Source organism: Cyprinodon tularosa, unplaced genomic scaffold (genome assembly GCF_016077235.1).
Source record: "Cyprinodon tularosa strain WSP-4 unplaced genomic scaffold, ASM1607723v1 ctg8, whole genome shotgun sequence".
Lineage (NCBI taxonomy): Eukaryota > Metazoa > Chordata > Actinopteri > Cyprinodontiformes > Cyprinodontidae > Cyprinodon > Cyprinodon tularosa.
The window spans coordinates 2,311,607-2,330,709 of record NW_024039562.1 but is presented as its reverse complement, the minus strand read 5'-3'; the positions used below and the strand labels follow the sequence as shown (position 1 = coordinate 2,330,709).

The following is a 19,103-nucleotide window of genomic DNA, read 5'->3' as shown; positions in this document are numbered from 1 at the left end:
CAGCTGCTTCCATCTTAAATCGAATAGCACCACTCTGTCTAAAATAGTTTTATGTAATCTTAAAAAAAACATTGTACATGGTCTAAACAAATTCTGAACATGAAAATCTTTATTATGCTCTGTCAGCCTTGCACATAAATAGGAATGGATTTTTTTTTTTGCACATCCTTTGTGAAGTTGCTCACGCTCAACCACACTGGATAGAGTCATTTGGATTTATACCTAGACTTTGACTAGGCCATTTTAAGAACTGGATGTGCTTCAATCTGAACCATACCTCTGTAGCACATGTATATTTTGCTTTGCTTCTAACTTTTAGTTCCATCCAACTCATAGCAGCTTCCCTGTCCCTGCTCATTAAAGTCATCCCCACAGCATGATGCTACTACCACCATGGTTCACCATGGGAATCATATAGGCAAAATAAAATGTTTCGTGTTTAGCCATGTAAAAATTTCAACTTTTGTTTCATCTAATCGAAGCATCTTGCACATGTTTACTTTGTCCCTTACTTGACTTGGGAACTGTGGAATACTGCAAACAGCATGCCCCAGCTTTCCTTCAACGGTACGTGCATCTTGCTCTTTGATAAAGACCAAAATTGTACAATTTTTCACCAACAGTTTCTAATGACAAAATCTCATTGCTTGCTAGACTTTCAGTAACCTTCAAAAATTTATTAATGTGAATAAAAACAAATCTGTGGGATAAGTATTTCTAAGGTCAGATTCATTACTAATTAGCTTGCAGTTTCTGCTCTAATTCATTGTAAAGGTGTTCTGTCAGTCTGAGCTCAGAACTTTTTGTTCATCTACTAAGTTTTTTTTTTTTTTTTTCAAACTATCTGTAACTTACCCTTGCTTGGTGCACAGGTGAACAACCATGTTGTACAAAATAAGCCAGTTCATATGGAGTCACAAGCCTAAAATTAACAAAAATGTCTTGGTATGCTGTAGCAGAAAGTGCAATTCACTGGTTTCCCTCTGCATCAACATTTACACTTCATGCAGCGCCGTACTGTTCTCATAGCCACATCCAAACTGATATTGCTTTGTTGGATTACCAAACAGTAAGGGTGATTAGTCACTCCAGGAAACATGACTATATGCTCTGTGATCCAGTGGCAGTAACCTTTATAGCATTGCATCCTATGCTATTCAATGCATTTACCAATGTAAGAACTGGATAGAGCTGCACTGCCACAATTAACTATTCCATTAGTCTCTTAACACACTCATCTGGGGTTAATATGAGAGCCACATATTGTTTGGAGGTCTCTAGTTATTTACTGCAAAAAGCGGTATACAATGCACTTCAGCCTTATCCTTCTCTTTGCTATCATGTGGGGTACCACTTCTGCTGCATACATGCAGCTTGGACAAACAAACAATAAGCCAATTCTATTTAATTGCCTCTGCTCTTTTTTTTGTCATTGCCGTCTCTCCAAATTTATTTGTATTTTTTATGGTGTGCCAAACAGTAAATTATTATTTTATAATGACATTCATTAAACTAGTAGATTCCTATCACTGCACACTCTAAATTACTAATATTTTACTACCAATTCTTTAATGTAAGAAATATCTATAGATTAATTAATTTTGTTTATGGTGAATATTATTTTGTGAAATTAATCTTTACAAATAATTTAGATCAAACTTGCCCATAGAAATCTGTCTCTCCCCATCAGTATGGGGGCATGTCTGCACTATGACAAAGCATCGCTGGTATATAGTGGCTCTGCTTCTTGGAAATGACTCAACCAGGAGGTGTTTCCCCACATGGTGGTCTGGCCTGATGTGTAACACCGGGAGCTACTTTATGGCCAGCAGCTGCCAAAGTAACAAGTCCAGCCAGTCACACAAAAAGGCAGGATGCCAGCCAGTATCCCTCCCCGCTGGAAGAAAAAGCGATTTGTAATGGATGGATAGAAAGGGGGCACACAGGGAGGAAAAGAAAAAAGGAGGCTCATACATTTGCAAAAGCTTGACACATCAGTGTTGACTAAACAAGTCATGTGACGACCGTGAAGATGGCGCAGCTTATGGTATTTTGCCGATTTCTCAGTAATTTCTCGCAGCAGCTTTTGGGCACATCCAGTATGTTACAATTACCAAGCGATTAGGCCAATTCTCGCTGCGTGGAAGCCAACACAGAATACACGCAACAATAAAATAATAAAAAAGAAAACGAAATCAGGAAGCTTCGATGAGCTAAAAACCATTAAAACAGGGGCTGCAGTATCACCTTTTTGTGGAAAACAGAAGCCCGATCGCCGTGTGCGTACGTGCGTGTGCGCGCCTGCGCGTCTCTATGTGTGTCTGTGCGCGTTGCATGAGGTGGACAGAGAGACTGCATCAGACTGGAGACACACGCCGGGACATAATAGAGCAAGAGACGCCGAGCCTTTCAACACCATCTCCTTCCTCCCGTTTCTACTCGAAACATGTAATCTGTCTAAAAATACGATCAGCCGAGACTATTTCACCTGTAGTCTTCAGCTCAGATTCTTTTCGCAGCATCATCTCCCGATAACGACATAATGTGGCTTTCTCTACCGGAAGGGAAATAATCAAATATGTGGATACCGACAGAAGAGGAGAAAATCGGAGTTGGTGAGTAAATATCATTTTTTATCATTTATGTTCTTCATTAAATAGGTTTATGTCTTTAAATCTTCCATCATACGTCGTTGTGACAGTTTAGCCAAAAGAAGCGCATAATTTGCCCATCCTTATAATAAACTAATTCTTCACATTCACTATAATAATAATCAGCAAATAGCAGGGATTAAAAAGAAAAAAATATATATACATAAAACACACAAACACTTAAATGGCTGATATACGCGGGGTGACTGCATTGGAAGGGAAATTGCGTGGGATGATATAGCTCACAAACCCCACCACCTTAAAGATGCCATCGCAGGCTGTAGACAGCCCCAGGTGGGACCTTAAAATCCGCACTCCTGTTTATTAGATGTTGTGCTTATATGGTGAAGAGAAAAAAAAGGCGCGAGCTTGGCATGTTAGCCCTTTCCCATTCGCCTTAGACAAGTACAGTACCAGTGTAAAGGAGGGACGAGATTCGTGATGAAACCACAAGGGGGCATCGTGGGTGCGTCCCTCCAACAGGTGTAGGCAGGCGTGAGGCTGGAGTCTACCTGTGGACTGAAAAACAGATTTTCTGCTACTGCGGCTGCTGCGACACTATTTTAGACTCATCACGCACCAGGAAGAAGTAACATTGACCCGATATACATTTACTCTTACATATGAAGAATTTGGACTGACCTTCCAAAAAAAGATTTTAAGGCCACTTATAAAACTGAGGATGGCTCGGTGTCCATAAATCATATGCTTAGCCTCACTACAGCAGCAATGCTGTGCAGAGCCTGTGATTACACTATAGAGGGTTTTGATTAGGTGAATGAGTCATGTCCAGATGCTCCTCAGCTTGTTAGGGCTACTCACGCTGGCTCACTCATGATACTCCCCCTTACATGCACACGCCCACGTATGAACACTTTCTTTGGAGAAATCACATTCGTCATGATCGCTTTATTTAAAAAAAATAAAAATACAAATCATCTACCACCATACAGCGTCGCCCCTCCTGATCTTTGTGTCATTTTATGCCTTCGTCTATCTGTCAAAGAATCACTGCGGCTCATGTTCATTTTCTAAGCGAAGATATATACGTGGGCTTTATTAAAACAGGGACAGCAGCAGTGCGTGTTTGTGTGAATGTGTGGTAGAGGGAAGCAAGAGGGAAGCAACAGTTCGGCGCAGCCTCCGCATTAGTCTGCGCTTAGTGACCTGGCGCTCTCCGTGGTGCTGAAACGTGGAAGAAGATGACGCTGTCCGCGGTGCTGAAATGCGGGGAAGTGGTGCCCGCCACGCAGAGAGGTACATACTGTACTTTGCAAAAGGCAAAGCACGAATCGCAGCTGAAATCAGATCTCCTTTTTCGGGTAACATGTTGACATGCAAAGCCCACACAGGTTTATTGGTACATGGGCTGGGGGTGTCACAAGTGTGTTATCATTCCCCTCTCCTACCTCATCTGTGATATCATTGGCACCATTTTACACATCTCTACAGCTTATTTGCTGATTTTCTTCATTGCCTTTATATTGCCTTTCACAAATAACGCCACACACTGATAACAAAGTTCGGACTTTAACAGCAGCCATGTAGGCATTTCTGGTTCTTTGGTTAACCACAATGGCTGCTCTTTTTAAATTCAGACAACAGCGGATATATATCATATCCACATCAAGTTGTCACGTAAGAGAAATTAATTGCTACCATAAAGCTTGTGGGACTCTTGGAAGCAACAAGCAATTATGGTATAGACATTAGTCTTATATGACTGCAGACAGATTTTTTTCCAACTCTTCTTAGCATAATTGTTTTAATTTTGCTACTGTTGAGATCACATCTCAGCATCTCAGCCAGATTTAAATAAAGACTTTGGCTAGGCTACTCCAAAACCATTCAAAAGGGGAAAAACAAATGGTTGCAGAAACATTTTTCCTGTGCAGAGCCAAATTCATGGTTCAATAAACCAAAAAGTTTTCCAGGTCCCGAAAGAGTAAAGCAACCCCAAAGCATCACACTACCACAATGTTTAACTGTTGGTATGATCTTATATTTCTGAAATAGTTTTAGTTTTATGGTAGGTGTAAAGGGACCCAAATATTCCAGAAAGTTCTGCTCTGTCTCATTGATCTATAGAACTTTCTTGAAAGCTTTGAGAGTAATCACATTATTGTTTTTTAATCATAAAATTACTTTAGGGTTATTTTGATAGGCAGTTATCAATATACACTGTGCATCACAATCTGTTTTGTATTGAACCTACATATCTGCTTATCAGTCAGGATGGACATGGTTTGCCCTGTGACTGTCACTTTTTTTCAGAAGGATAATGATACAAAGCAGCATTAGTTCAGGAATGGTTTAAGGAGCACAGAATGTAATTCCAGGTGTTTATTTGGCCTCCAGGTTCCCCAGATGTTGATCTTATTGAGCATCTACAGCATTACTATAGAAAAAGGTCTAATCCATAGAGAAATTAGAGCCTACTGCAAACATCTTGGTGCCAGAACCGAGACGACACAGGGGGTTAAGCCTTGACCATGCAGAGCTGCAGCAAAATGTAGCCCAACGCAATATCGGTTAAAATGTTATGCTTCACCTTCATAATAAAACTCTCAAAAAAAAAAGTTTTAATCGAGTTACCTCTAGAGAGGTTGTAGTAGTCAAAACTATGAATTATGTTTACCAATGTATACTTCTTGAAGTTTTTGGCCTTATCTTTAATTCCTTCGGTTCATGGACTTTCCACATATATGTGTCCACCTTTCTTCAAACTTAAATGGATTAGATATTAAAATGTAACTTGCCGGCCTCCCACATGGGAGTGTAATGAATCAGATTGCCTTGGTTCTGCTACTTGACTGTCACTGCTGCAGCATCATCACATCACACAATTAATGCATTATTTCCCAAAACCTGCAAATGAAAAAAGTCACATTCTTTCACAAACTATCACAATAAAATGCAGATGTTAGGTAATCCATTTTCACTTTGTGCTGCTATTATTAGTTGAAGTAAAAACTGTAAACGTTTCAGTATTTATTTGCAGATTTGTTTCGTCTTAACCTATGGATTTATGACAAACACTGACATGAAAATGAAATGTGGCTGTTTTCTGATTGAGATAATTTGATCAGTGGACAGAAACATCACAAGCATATAGATTATTTAGGTCACAAAGCCATGCTGTGCAATCTGGCTCTTAATTTGATAAAAATATTAAGGATGATGTTTCTAAAACTATTATTATTATTTAACTTTAAAATTTAAAGTAAATTGTGCTCTATTTAGTGAGTCTGTTAACTCAGCCCTTATCTTTATTCATTTAGGTTAGGTCAGATGTATCTGCAAGTCCTGCTAAATTTTTAAGTGATTCTGTTTTTCAGTAAGCCTGTCACATTAGCCCGTTTTATTTTGCATTTCTTTGAGATTTGAAGGATAGTTTTTTTTTTTTGGTCAAAGGCCTGTATGCTGGGCTGCCTAAGTGATTTAATACTGGACGTTAAGAAATGGCATTTTCCAAACTTATTTTAGACGGAGTTAACAAAAAAAAGGTTGTTTTAAAAAAAAAAATGCAATATGTCCATCTAGTTTTTACTTAATGTTTTTAATGCACAATAAAGACCTCACATTACATAAAAAATTAGTTGTGTGAAATCCATTTCTTTCTTTGAATATATTATTGCAGATAAAACTGATGAGCGTGAATATTGTTGATCCGTTAGGCATGGCTACAAGTACATCTCTGCACTTTCTGATCAATTTTGAGTCTTCACATGCAGGTGACAATTAATTAATGTATTGATAGGATATTTATTTTCTTTTTAGATAGAATAAAAAGCAATTTTACCTCATTACTATTCATATAGAGTTGTATTCACAAACAGGCATGGAGAAATTTTATCTGTGGGACATTTTTAATTTTTAAAGGTAAACTTAAAAAGATTAGCTGTAAAAAGAAACAAAAAGCAAAAAAAAAAAAATCTCAGAACTTTCTTTGGATACATTTTTGACAACAACTTTAAAACCTTTTATAATTTTTTGGGATTATCATGTTATAACTATATAGACACCTCTGCAATTTGGTGGTACACATACATTCGAAGAACACTATCTTGAAATTAGATATATAGCAGACTGCATTTGAAGAATTTTTACTTGAATTATATTTTAAGTTTTTATAAGTAATATACGTAGTATGTTCATCTAATCAAAGATGTGTATTCAGGTGAAGATATGTAAACAAGATTGGGATTAGAGATCTTAATGTACAAGATTTTAGCCAGAAGTTCAGCCCTTCCTCTTTTTAGCTGTTAAAACTTTTCAAAACTTTCTTTAGATATACTTTTATGAACAACTATAAAGTATTTGATCTCATTTGTAAACAAAGGATTTTTCACAACTTAAAGGTTTACTTGTACTAAAAGTTTGATTTTTAATTGTCCTCCTGTTATCCAAACATTGGGGCACCTGATGTCCAAATTTTCAGTTGCTGATATTTTTTTTCTTTTAATTTTTAGATTGTTTTCTTATTTTTATCTGTAATCAAAATGTTACCATTCTCTTCTGATATGAAAATGCCAAAGAAGTCAGCTGACTAAATCAGCACTGCCTTTCATCTGCTCTGCCGGGCAGTTATTTCATTGACTCCCATGCAGATCAGCCCTATTTGTACATAGCCTATTGACATTTGTGCACTTTAAATTTATTGTCCTTAGTATACAGTTTATCTTAATTACCTTTTAACTAGTTTTTGTAACTACTCTTGTCTAATGTGTGATATATGTTCTGATGTTCACCGTATGGAGAGGCAGTGCTGCAACTTTCACTATTAGCTACACCTTCACTAACTATAAATGCATCACATTTGAAACTTCTTGCAGTTGTTGCTGACTGGAACTCAATCTTTGCTAAGCAAGAACTGATTGTAGGTTCTATGATATTTGAGTACAAAAAGATTGGTACTCTGCACATTTATTTATTTTACAAAGAAACAACAATACAATGCAATGCTCAGTTCTATGTGTAAATGTTATTAGTAATGTCTTATGCACAAATTAAATTTGTGCATAATTAAGTAAATCAGCCAGGCAAACATTTGAACCTTTATGAATGCATCTCATGACTTTCCTCGATAGTCTTTCTGCTTTATTTCAGAAGCAGCTGTAAATGCTGAACTATGCTGAAAAGAAACAAAGGCCTAGAATTTTTCAGCAGTGTAAGATATAAAATTTGTAATTGTTAAGGAAGTACTACTCAACAGACTGTCTTTGTCACCCTTAAATGTTTGGAAACTCCAGTATCTACACTCAAATAACCTCCAAAAGCATTTTTTAGGCTTTTCTGTTTCAAGTATATTTTGTATGGAAATCTTAAGAACAAATTTAGATAAACCCTTGTCATGGATAGAAAGAAATACAATTCTTTTGAAGTTTGTCATATTACATCAGGATGTTTTCATTTGTCATGTTACAACCACAAAATCTAATGAATTGAATTAGAATGTCACGTGACAGACCAAAATAAAGTAAAAGTAAAAATATACTCGCCTTTTCTATGAAAGTTTGGGGTACATTTGTGTTCACCTCCCTTTTTTTCTAATATCTAAATGAAATCCAGTGCCATGAACTGCGTTTAAGATTCAGGTTATTGATAAACAGCGGCCAGCTCTGTGCAAGTAGTAAACAAATCCCGGAGATAAAGATGTGGAGAGGTTTCAAGCTGGCTTTGGTTATATCCTTTTCCCCTCTAATGACCATCCTATTGAGCATTATTCAATGCAGTTGGAAAGAGTATTACAGCAAAACATCCAAGACTTCACTTTAGACACAATCTTGTCAGTAAAACATGGTACTGGGAGCATTATGCTATGGTACTACATTTTTCTTGTGTCAGAAACAAAAAAACTGGTTGGCAGTCAGGGCTAAAATGCATCAATTTATTTCAAAGCATAGTTTTGTGTTTGAATGGTCTAGTCAAAGTTCAGACCTACATCCATTAGGAATGGTTGGCAAAAGTGCAAATTTGATGTTTAGAGGCCATCTCCATCTGTTCTGATCATTCTTGAGTTTTTTTTTAAAGAAGAATGAGCAAATGTTTTTGTTGAAGGTGATAGAGATATGCCACCTTCAACACAAGATGAACCAAGTAAACTAGGTACATTTAAAATGATTAATTAATATATATTAACGTTAATTAACATATAAAATCTTGTCATGAAAAAAAAAAAATTTAAAAAATAAAGCCTTCAATTTGTATGAATATTTTTAATGGCATGATAACCTGATATCAACAGAGGGAGCAGTGAAGCACAGGAGGTATCTCCTTCTGTGCTCAGACCCCATAGCTCATTTTAGTCAGTTGCTAATTACACAACAGAGGCCATCAGATCCCACGTGACTGTTGAATTCAACTAAATACAGCGACAGTCTGGAGTGAAATGCTGTTGCTCAGTAGAAATGTTTGCTTTTGCCAACATTTTTTTAACTCCATGTCCCATCAGTCCCTCCAACATCCTACGTTCAACATGCTGATAATCAAAAGCAGAAATGTGGTTGTTCTCTAAATCTCTACAGGGAAAATGATCTATTTGTGACAACGTGCTTGTTCACAACTTGTAGGTTTTGTGATAAATAGTGAATTATAAACATGAACCCTCATGGTGTCAACAGCTCTTGAATATCTCATCTTGTCTTGGTGTGGCCTCTGTTGGAGTGTGTTCAGATGGTGTGTGTGAAGGTTTGCAGTTGAAATGAAATAAAGGTCATTAAAGAGCAGGGCTCTCAATTAGAAACTACTCAGCCATGGCTGGAAAAAAACTGACGCAGAGTTATAAAGATGACAACAATCTTTTTAAGGACATTTCCACCGCACTTCCTCTAACATATGCCCATCTGAACTCGAGTGACATGCCGCATTCATAAGCTTTCCATCCTGATTTGTAAAATACCCAAACCCCGGCAGCAGTTAAAGTGAAGAAAGCTCTCCAGGTTGTGGACGATCTGTTCCCATAGTTACCAAAGCACAGGAACCGAGGACTCGTTCCCGTCAAACAAGCAAACACAGCCGAAAGACAAGTCCCTCCTTCTTCTCCTCCCCCTCACTAGATCCCCTGGCTAGTTCGTTACCATAATGATTCACACCAAGTTCTCCTTTAAGGGTCTCCATTTGTAGGTTTTTGAAATCATCAGTGGTGCAGCGTCAGTGTTGAAACTCGCCTGTTCTTACTGAGGCTTCTGTAGCATTTTGTTGCATAGCTCATGTTTCCTAAGCCGCAGTGCTGCACAGATAAAGGCAGACTCCAGAGGCAGTGCAGTTGTCAAGGCCTTTACTGTGGCATTTATCCTCTGAAGAATAATCATGTCATCAGTGTTTGAGTCACAGGATGCTTCTGTGTATGGTCAAAGACTGCAGGATGCTACAAAAAGAGGTGTCATGGAGGATTTATGCTAATACCATCCTGTGAATAATCACCGTTAAGCAGGATAATCTAGCACTTTGTGTGGGCTCTATTTTGGGAGGTAGTTAAATTAATGTAACAATTCTCAAAATCAGGTTGCTTAACAATTAATTACCTTATACAGTGGCAGTTTGTTTACAGTTCACTGAGCGTTGGTTTCAGTGTGACACAGTGTGTTTATATGTTTGGATAAATCAGCTTAATAAAAAGCTGCACTGAGTGCAATGCTGCTGTAACAAAAAAGGATGAAGGGATGCATTTTTCTCATATAAGATGAACGCAAGATTGAGCGTAGTACCAACAGAGTTGCTGATGAGGCTTTCACAAGCTTTTCTCACCAGTTTTTTGTCTCTCCTCTGTCTTTTTCTTCTTTCTGCACAGTGATCTGCAACTTTCGGTCACCAATATGTCAGGCATTGGTCCTGGAGCTGGGAGAGACGGTCCAGATTCTGGAGAAGTTTGATGGTAAAAGCACTCAAATATTCATTGCTATGCTAAAATCACCTTCAGCAGACAAACACATTCTCTAATGTCATCTTAACTCATTAAATCAGTCCTCCAACATTAATATTTTTATTCAGCTTGATTTGTACTATCTGAAAACTTTGTGTTTAACCCTTAGAAGGGGTCCAGTGAAGTGAGATAAGGATTATGTATAGCTCATGTGAAAAAGAGTGAAACTACTTTAAATTTGTTCAATAACTCCACAAATCAAATCACAATATCTGACCCAACATTTTCTTAGAAATACTAAACTTTATACCACAACTGCATAAAACTTGGCATATTCATTTTTTAAGCGTATGAGCTAAGAGGATAAACAAAGCAGATTTTGTTTACTTGAGTTCAGTTTAAAATCCAAGTGTAGGTTTAATTACCACTGTTATAGAAACCGCAAACTCCAAGATAAAACTGTTTAAAATATAACAGTATTATTATTTTGTTTATATTGTTGTGCATTATTCATGTAAGGTTCAAGATATTGGTCATATGGAAATAATGAACAACAAATCTGATTTCACATTGCATTTAGAGACGTGCTGGGATCTTGACTCATCTTCTCTATAACTGTTGGTCTGAGAGTGAAAACCTCACTTGATGGTGCATTTCAAAGCAGACAAATGTTGCAGTATTTAAAACAGCTAATGGAGCAGTCTTACAACCAGGGCTTTTAAATCTCACACATTTAACAACTTTTACACTCTGTCATGTCTCGTCTTTTTCTCAGTGAAAAATGAATTCACAGCCTAAGACATTTGTGGAGTTGAAAAAAAGAGACACTATTTGCTACGCGACAACTGGGAACCAAATACAGTCTCACATCAACTAAATGTATCTAATAAAAAGTGGAAGTTAAAACTTGTAGTTAATGCTACTGAATTGAAATGCAACCGATATATGATGAATGTATGTGATTAACAGTTAAGTTTTAGTTATTATAGTTTAAGTGGGAAACTAAAACGCTGTTACAGTCGATGGAGCATCACTTATATGCTATAACCTAACATCTCTTGCAGATCTGTCTAATATGCCACTGATTTAATAAAAAATAATGATATGCAGAATTACCGGTAGTTAAAACACTACAATCCTATGATTGTTGTTTTGTAAAGAAAAGGGTTTGTTTTCAATTTGTCATAAATGTAGTATAACAGCAAAAAAATGTTGGTGTCAGAATCAGAATCAGACATACTTTAATAATCCCAGAGGGATAAAAATGTTAACAAATATGCTCCTCATGCTTCAGTCTAACAGTGCATGTTCCACATGTACTAAACAACAACGTTGTTTCTCACACTTTTCTCTTTTGTTAGGTTGGTACCGAGGCTTTTCCACCAAGAAGCCATCCATCAAGGTAAATATAACAGATATTGTCAAAAATGGCAATAACACAACTGTATTTTATGCTGAGCTGTATCATCATACCTAGCAACAGAAGCAATAAATTGATAAACCACTGCTATATTTATGTATATGTGCACTTTAGAATTGGAGCAATTTCCTATCAATGTTACTAGAGCAATATTCATACTTAATTATTAAAATGATCCTAGAATGGATTAAATAACATATAGAACTCTGAACAGTTTTTGGTACCCCTCATAAAGACGTGTTCCCTTTGAAGATGTGCTGATCCTAAGATGAAAGAATTTTGCAGGTTTTTGTCCACCTCCATTCACTATAACTAGGGTTTTATTTGTCCTCCATACTGCATTGTGTTTAAGTGTTGTTTATTCTTAAATATACATTAGGAGAAAACAGTGCTGCTATAAGAAACATGTTTATTTTAAAGTATTTGATGCATTTTTACAGGGGTTCAAATAAATGTTACGGATTTTGTATCATACGCAGATTTATAACACACATTTCCTCCTTAGTCCTTTATCAAAGATGAGTCAATTTTTGTAAATGACACTGTGATGTAAGGGACTTAGACCACAGAAATAGAATATCCTGCCAAGAGAGATCTTGTGACCGGTTAAATAAATAATAAAAAAAAATTGATAAGAAAAGAAACAACAAGTTTGATTAAATCAAATGTCCAAAGTTAATATTGCAAAGGCATAACTTTACTCACAGCTAAGGGAAAATAATGTGCACTGTTCTAGATACAGCATCTTGCTACCCATGGAGGACGATTCAATTCAAGTCAGTTTATTTACATAGCGCCAATTCACAACACATCAAATTAAGGCACTTTACAATTCATCCAGATCATACAGTCAAATTGATTCATAGTTTTCAATCTAAGGAAAACCAGTTGATTGCATCGGCTCATTGACTCAAATGCAATCCCTCACACTAAGCATGCTTGTAGTGACAGTGGGGAGGAAAAACTCCCTTTTAACAGGAAGAAGCCTTCAGCAGAACCAGACTTAGTGTGAGCGGCCATCTGCTAAGGCCGACTGGGGTTCAAGGAGACAAAAGCAGAGATACAGGTGCAAAACATAAAGAATAAAACCTTGTCTAGTTTTGCTTTACGCTTTTCACTTAACCAGGTAACTGTATCTTGGGGAGATGGAAATGCCAATGGTTGGAGTTAATCTCTGTAAATGCTTTCTGATTTCTGGACCTGGATTGTCCACCTCTGCTAGTTTTTAACATCCTACCACTGAGAAGCTTTTCGTGCTATATTTGAAAGTAAAAGCCTTTTTTTTCTTAACGTAGATGTGAGTGATAGATGGGATCTAATTGATTTCTTGACTGCTCCATTGATTATACGGCTGTTAGAAAGCATGATGTCTATGTATTTCTATGCTTAGTATTTGTCTCTTTCATGAGAATTTCTAAATGTTTTTGTTTTTCATTTATTAATGCTGCTGAGTCTGGGTTTCAAATCAAAAGAAAAAAATTTTCAAGAAAAGAAAAACATTTTGTATCTTTTGTATCGCTGATGTTACCTGACTTACCTGTTGCTAAGGTTATATGTATTTAGAAAGTTGAAATTTTAGCAAAGAAATGTATGAAAAAAACATTTAGAAAAGAAAGAGCTTCCTTCCATTAGTGACTGCTACAACCCGGATGCAAACATATATATCTTGGACTGCAAACAGAAGTTAAATTGAAGGTAAAACATGCAAAAAAGTTTATATCTATATCTTAGAGTTCTGAAATTGTAGATGTAACTGTTTGACAGTAAGGAGCAGTTTTGGTGTTAAATATAAAGGGGAGGGATAGAGAGTCTAATGTGGAACCCAAATAGCCGATGCGATATTAAACCCATAGAGCATTATTTCTGTTCTGTACACATACTCAGCTTGAAGCTAAAATGACAGAGGCTAAAAGGTTCTGTTACGCTGGTAAATGTAGGTGTTAGCAGCCACATGCTGTCCTTCTTCTACTCCCATCATCTATTTAGAGTTCTCACCAACACCCCTCCATTTTGTTATGTAGTCTGCCCACATCCATTCGCCTGCATATTTTCTGTGCTGAGAGCATTTTTATTTCTCTTCTTTTTGTTTTTTGTTCTCTCTTTGACCAATTCTTCACATCTGGCAGATTAGAATGAAAAAAAGATGAACTTCATCAGTTGCAGCTGGGAACACTCACTCTCTGAGGCCTTTTCCCCGCTAAGCCGAACCACATTAAGAATCCAGCAGTCTGCTCTTCCTCCTGTTTCTCCATTTCATGAGAGCAGTTTGAACAGTTCATGTGTTTCCTTTGAGTGGAAAATTTAAACAGTTTGCAGAAAATATCAGAATATATTAAACAAAAAAGGGCTGTAAATCTAAACTCTTTTTTGGTACGTTTTGGGTCATTAGCTTAACTGAAAAAAAAAATCCATTATTTTTTATTTTTTTTTACCAGTGCAGCACAAAGCCCATTAAGCCACTACTGTAATATAACGAATGACTCTTTCTGTAATATAAAGCATCTTTCACTGTGTAACGTCTCTGCTCTTTTATCTATCCACAGGGTATTTTTCCTGTCAGCTATGTCCATTTAAAGAAATCTACAGTGACAAACAGAGGGTAAGTTGCCGTATTTAGCTATGTGCATATTTATGAGAAGACATACAAATAAAACTTAGCTTTTTATCTTGTTTTTCATTTTTTGCTCAAAACTACTTCGAAGAAGTTATAGTTGCTCCTGCTTAACAAAAGAGAAAGCATCTAAAAAGCATTAAAAGGCTACAGAGATAAAACTAAAATAGAGAATTGAAAAAAGGGTGCTCCAGAAAATTTTGTAAGAGGTGGTTAACAGAGTTTTATTTTGTTAGTTTAGCCCAAAACAAGACATACCCATGGTAGGAATACAAAAATCATGGTATTATTTAAGTGTTTTTTCTAAGTGTTGCAATGAATGGATAGGCATGTACAACAAGAAAGAAGGTTGATTGATAGTAATTATTAAATCTCACAACTTTTTCAAGCAGGTCCATTTTCTCCTCACAAGATATTCATTACAAAAAATAAAATAGTTCTGACCATGAAGAGCCAGTGGGGCTCTTCTGTCCTTATTTATCACCACAAGAATTTTTTGGGAGGTGATTAATGCCAATGTTCATGAAGGGGATCCTTTGTCCTAAACAGATGATCGCTTATAAAAACCTCTCTTGCCATTCATCTCCAAATTTTTTAGTAGTAATTAGATCAGTAGACTGGCAGCATAGACAAAAAGAGGGATTTTATCCTGGAAGACATCCTCTATAAGGAGTCGTCATAGTTTAAATGCTTGCAGCTCAACTTCCAGTTTGGCTATAATCCAACATCATAATTTGTTTTTATTTTTTCGGCAGGCCTTGAGATTTTAATCTGGTTGAAATTTGTGTCATGTCCAAGTTTTGACTTGGTGCTATTGTAAATAAAAATGTTTGATTTAATACAATAAAAAGGTTATCATATATAACTAATACCTTGATAAACAAGCATGATTCAGTGGCTAGATTAGTTCCTCAAATGGTTAACACATTATTGATTATAAAAACAATAACACTAAGGTGCTTCAAACTCAACCCCGCATAACACTGCTGCATAATTTGTATTAAACCATTTACATGAAAATGAAAATGTCTTTATGCAAATCCATTGGCCTCTCCCATTCACAAAACAAATTCACTTACTGATAAAGTAGAGACTGAATTTGCATGTTCATTCACAGATCGCTGAAAAGCCATTTTAACCAGCTTTAGTTTTATATTACAATGTGAAGGCAATCACTTTTATATCACTAGTTTCATTCCTGAAATTTAGGCAATGGTGGACTTTTTGTTGAATAATTGGGTTTATGGGATTTTTTTTATTAGCTTGAATTTGCATGTAATGTGACAGAGATAGTTAGCACCCATATTACTCATATTTGAACTGAAACAAACTCAGTTTATGTCTGAGTGGTTATCATGAGGACAAAAAAATGCTTAAGTTGGTGTTGAAAGTCACTGCTTCGGAGATTTTTTCGTCCAGGAATGCAGCTTAACATTACTGAGATCAGTTGAGTAGAACATCTGCAGAAGTTTCCATTTCTTGTGTCAAGAACAGAGGCTAAGACATTTAGAAGCTGAGTCTTGGTCTTGGCCTCTAAACGTCTTGGTCTCAGCCTCTAAGGGTCTTGGCCTTGTCTAGGTACCCCTTGATCTCAGTTGGTGTGATTTTCACTACAACATTTCTACCACTATCAGCCCTTCAGGCTTTGATAATATAGATTATTTTGCTGCTCAGCCTTAGGAGCTCCAATTAGCTCATTATAAGCTGTGTGGAGCAAGTAAAGATACCCTTTCTAAGATCAGATTTCATACATACCCTCTTTCTTTGCTTTCAGATATTCTGTTTAAGCAACCACCTGCTTGTTAACCTTGGACATAGTTACTATCTGGCCAAAATAACTACCCACAGCTGCACTGATTAGAATACGAGTGGGAAGAGTCTGTGGCCAATTTCTTTGCTCAGCTAAATTTCACATTACTGAACAGTTTGAAACTAGGTGGCTTATAGGAGCTTTGACTTTGTAGAAGTTCCAGAGTACCTTGTCGGACTATTTATACCATTTGTTCAATGAGTGGGTACATTTTTGTAAGGCACTGTAACCATATCCTCTAATTATACTACAGCAATGGAAGACTTCTCACTTGAACAAGTAAAAGTGCAGGCTTTCCAATTGACAGTATTATACTTCCTCGCTGCGGGAGCAGTTCTTTGGAAAATCTGCTCTTTGGGAAATTTGCTTCTCTGTTTAATGAAGTTAATGAGGTGACACACCTACTGCATCTGCATAGTTTTCCCAAAGCATCCCTGCTGAAGACAATCAGCCACCCACACTGTGTTAGAGATGGATATGCTCTCCTTGTACCATAAACTTTATGCGGTGCTACATTTAAATCTTTAGAGCACACTCAAGAGCTTTGCGAGCAAAGTGCAAAGCACCACAAGAGATCTGACCTTTGCGGATATGTTTCCTGTTACCGAATTACTCACACTACCCTCAAAATATATGAACCAAAAATATGAGGAAACCTCTTTTGTCACAAAATCTTGTTGGCAAAAGGAGAGACACAAACTACAAATGTTTTTTTTTTGCTGATCAATAAAAAAATCATTGAGCAGTCATAAAAACTTAATCTCTGGACATCTATGGTTTGATTTCTTTTTATGTGTGGATTGCATGGATTCTTACTGACGTCTGGTGAAAATGTAACGTCAACAGCACCTCTAGAAATATATATTTACTGAGAAAAATATGGGCGTGTTCAATACTGATTTTACCCACTGTATGGTTATTGGGAAGTGGATTTCAAAATAATACATGTTTCTTTGTGATACATTCAAATCTGAAAAGTGCAGCGTGTATCTGGGCAAAGCTGCTATAGCTACTGTAATTCAACACATTAAGGAAGCATCATTTAGCAATAATCCTTTGTGGAAGGTTTCTGACATTTTTTTGGATCTGGAAGCTGAAGTTTATACTTCTTATAAACTTCTTAGCTTATACTCACAAGACTGGATTGTCTAAAGTCTAAACATCATTTTTTAGTCAGCTCACAAATTCTCACCATCCTTTCTATATCAGACATTGAAGAAAGCTCTTTGTGTTGTTTAAAACTTAGGATACTGCTGTCCAGCCTAACTCTGTTCAAACCTAAGCACAGCTTTATCCCCAGCCTGTTTGCTGTGCTTATTGTCATTTTATGATTTTTCCAACAGAAAGCCTTTACAGAACAACTGTAAGATGAAGTTAAATTAGATTTGTTCATATTTAGATTTTAAAGTCATAGTTTTATAGATTTTCTGTACACTCAAATGCAGAAAAACAGTTAAAAATAAAAGATTTTATTGACTTTGGTTAGCATCATACAACATTTTTTTTTTAAATATCCAAAAGAAATTTGATATTTTTATGCTTTACAGGATTAAAAAAGTACACTGTATCAACTTGGTGATTTAGGAAAAAAACAACAACATAAAGTAAGAGTTGTATAACCAGTAACTGGATATGACAATATTACCACTGAAAGCAGTTAGTGTTGATATTAATACATTTTAAAATAAGACTTTACCTTATATGAGTATACAACATGTTTCAAATCCCATTGGAGGTGTTTCTATATTTTAACAACCAATTTTCCCAGCTGTACATGAATGCAGCACACACGGTTCTTTGACAAATGCCCATAATCAATCCAGAATCCTCTGACTTACATTTTATGAAATGTCAGGAGTTTTAGGGTGATTGGATGCTACAAGTACCCATTTGCAGGTCGGCAGATTGTTTTCCTGTATCAGGTTGATGTGTTTCAAGTAAGTAATTAATTTAGTGTAAGTCGAGAGTGAGCTACATACCTTATTGCTTCAGTTCAGTCCACTTTTTGCTCTTTTGTGGCCTGGAGACCAAGGTGCATTTTTTTTTTTGTCACCTTTTAGATTTTCAATATTAAACATTGCTTTATGCTCCTAGTTCCAGATATAAATATATCTGTTCAGACATAAAACAAAAATCTATTCATTCTCTATAACTGCTTAATAAGCCTACAGGGCTGTACAGAATATTTTTCGGTACAAATACGAATATCTCTAAACCCCAAGTATTTAATATTGCGTTCACTTTTAAAGACATTTAATTGTATTAGCTTTTATTCATTTGTATCAGACTAAAATGGTGTTAAATACTTTTCAAACATTTATTTGTGAAAGAAAAAACTAGAATCATTTCATGTTTTCAGTACTTAAAAATTTTGTCCTACAAGTGTATGATGCAAAATTTAAAACATATACTAAAGTCTGTGTGTTTATGAAATGTGGAACAGTTTAATGGTTATGAAAGGAGGGTTAAGCTATCTTCACTCTGCAGACACATGAAGACATCTCAGAGGTGGATATGGACACAGAGACATCAACAGTAGTAAAAAAAAAAGTTTACTAGTCTTTACTCTTGGTTAAACTTAAGCTGTGAGAATCGTTCAGGATGCTATAATATGTGTAGGAGGTGAGAATAGTTTGAGATGTTCTCCAATACTCTGTGAAGGAAGTGCCATATTATTAACTGTAAGCTGTTCTTTTATTAATTAAATTTTAATATATATATATATATATATATATATATATATATAT

The 19,103-nt window shown here is 36.1% G+C and overlaps 1 protein-coding gene across 8 annotated transcripts in view; it reads left to right on the top strand.

Annotated features, from left to right (window-relative positions):
* The first annotated feature begins 2,034 nt into the window (after nt 1–2,034).
* LOC119774112 (dedicator of cytokinesis protein 3-like) overlaps nt 2,035–19,103 on the top strand; it is a 62,405-nt gene continuing 45,336 nt past the window's right edge. For 5 of the 8 annotated variants that reach the window (XM_038271473.1, XM_038271469.1, XM_038271471.1 and 2 more), the window contains exons 1-4: nt 2,036–2,615; nt 10,444–10,527; nt 11,877–11,917; nt 14,479–14,534. In XM_038271473.1, coding sequence (XP_038127401.1) covers nt 2,579–2,615; nt 10,444–10,527; nt 11,877–11,917; nt 14,479–14,534 — 218 coding nt within the window. In that variant the 5' untranslated portion in view covers nt 2,036–2,578. Of the gene's footprint in view, nt 2,616–10,443; nt 10,528–11,876; nt 11,918–14,478; nt 14,535–19,103 lie in introns of all 8 variants that reach the window. The other 3 variants (XM_038271467.1, XM_038271472.1, XM_038271468.1) reach the window with 3 other exon arrangements.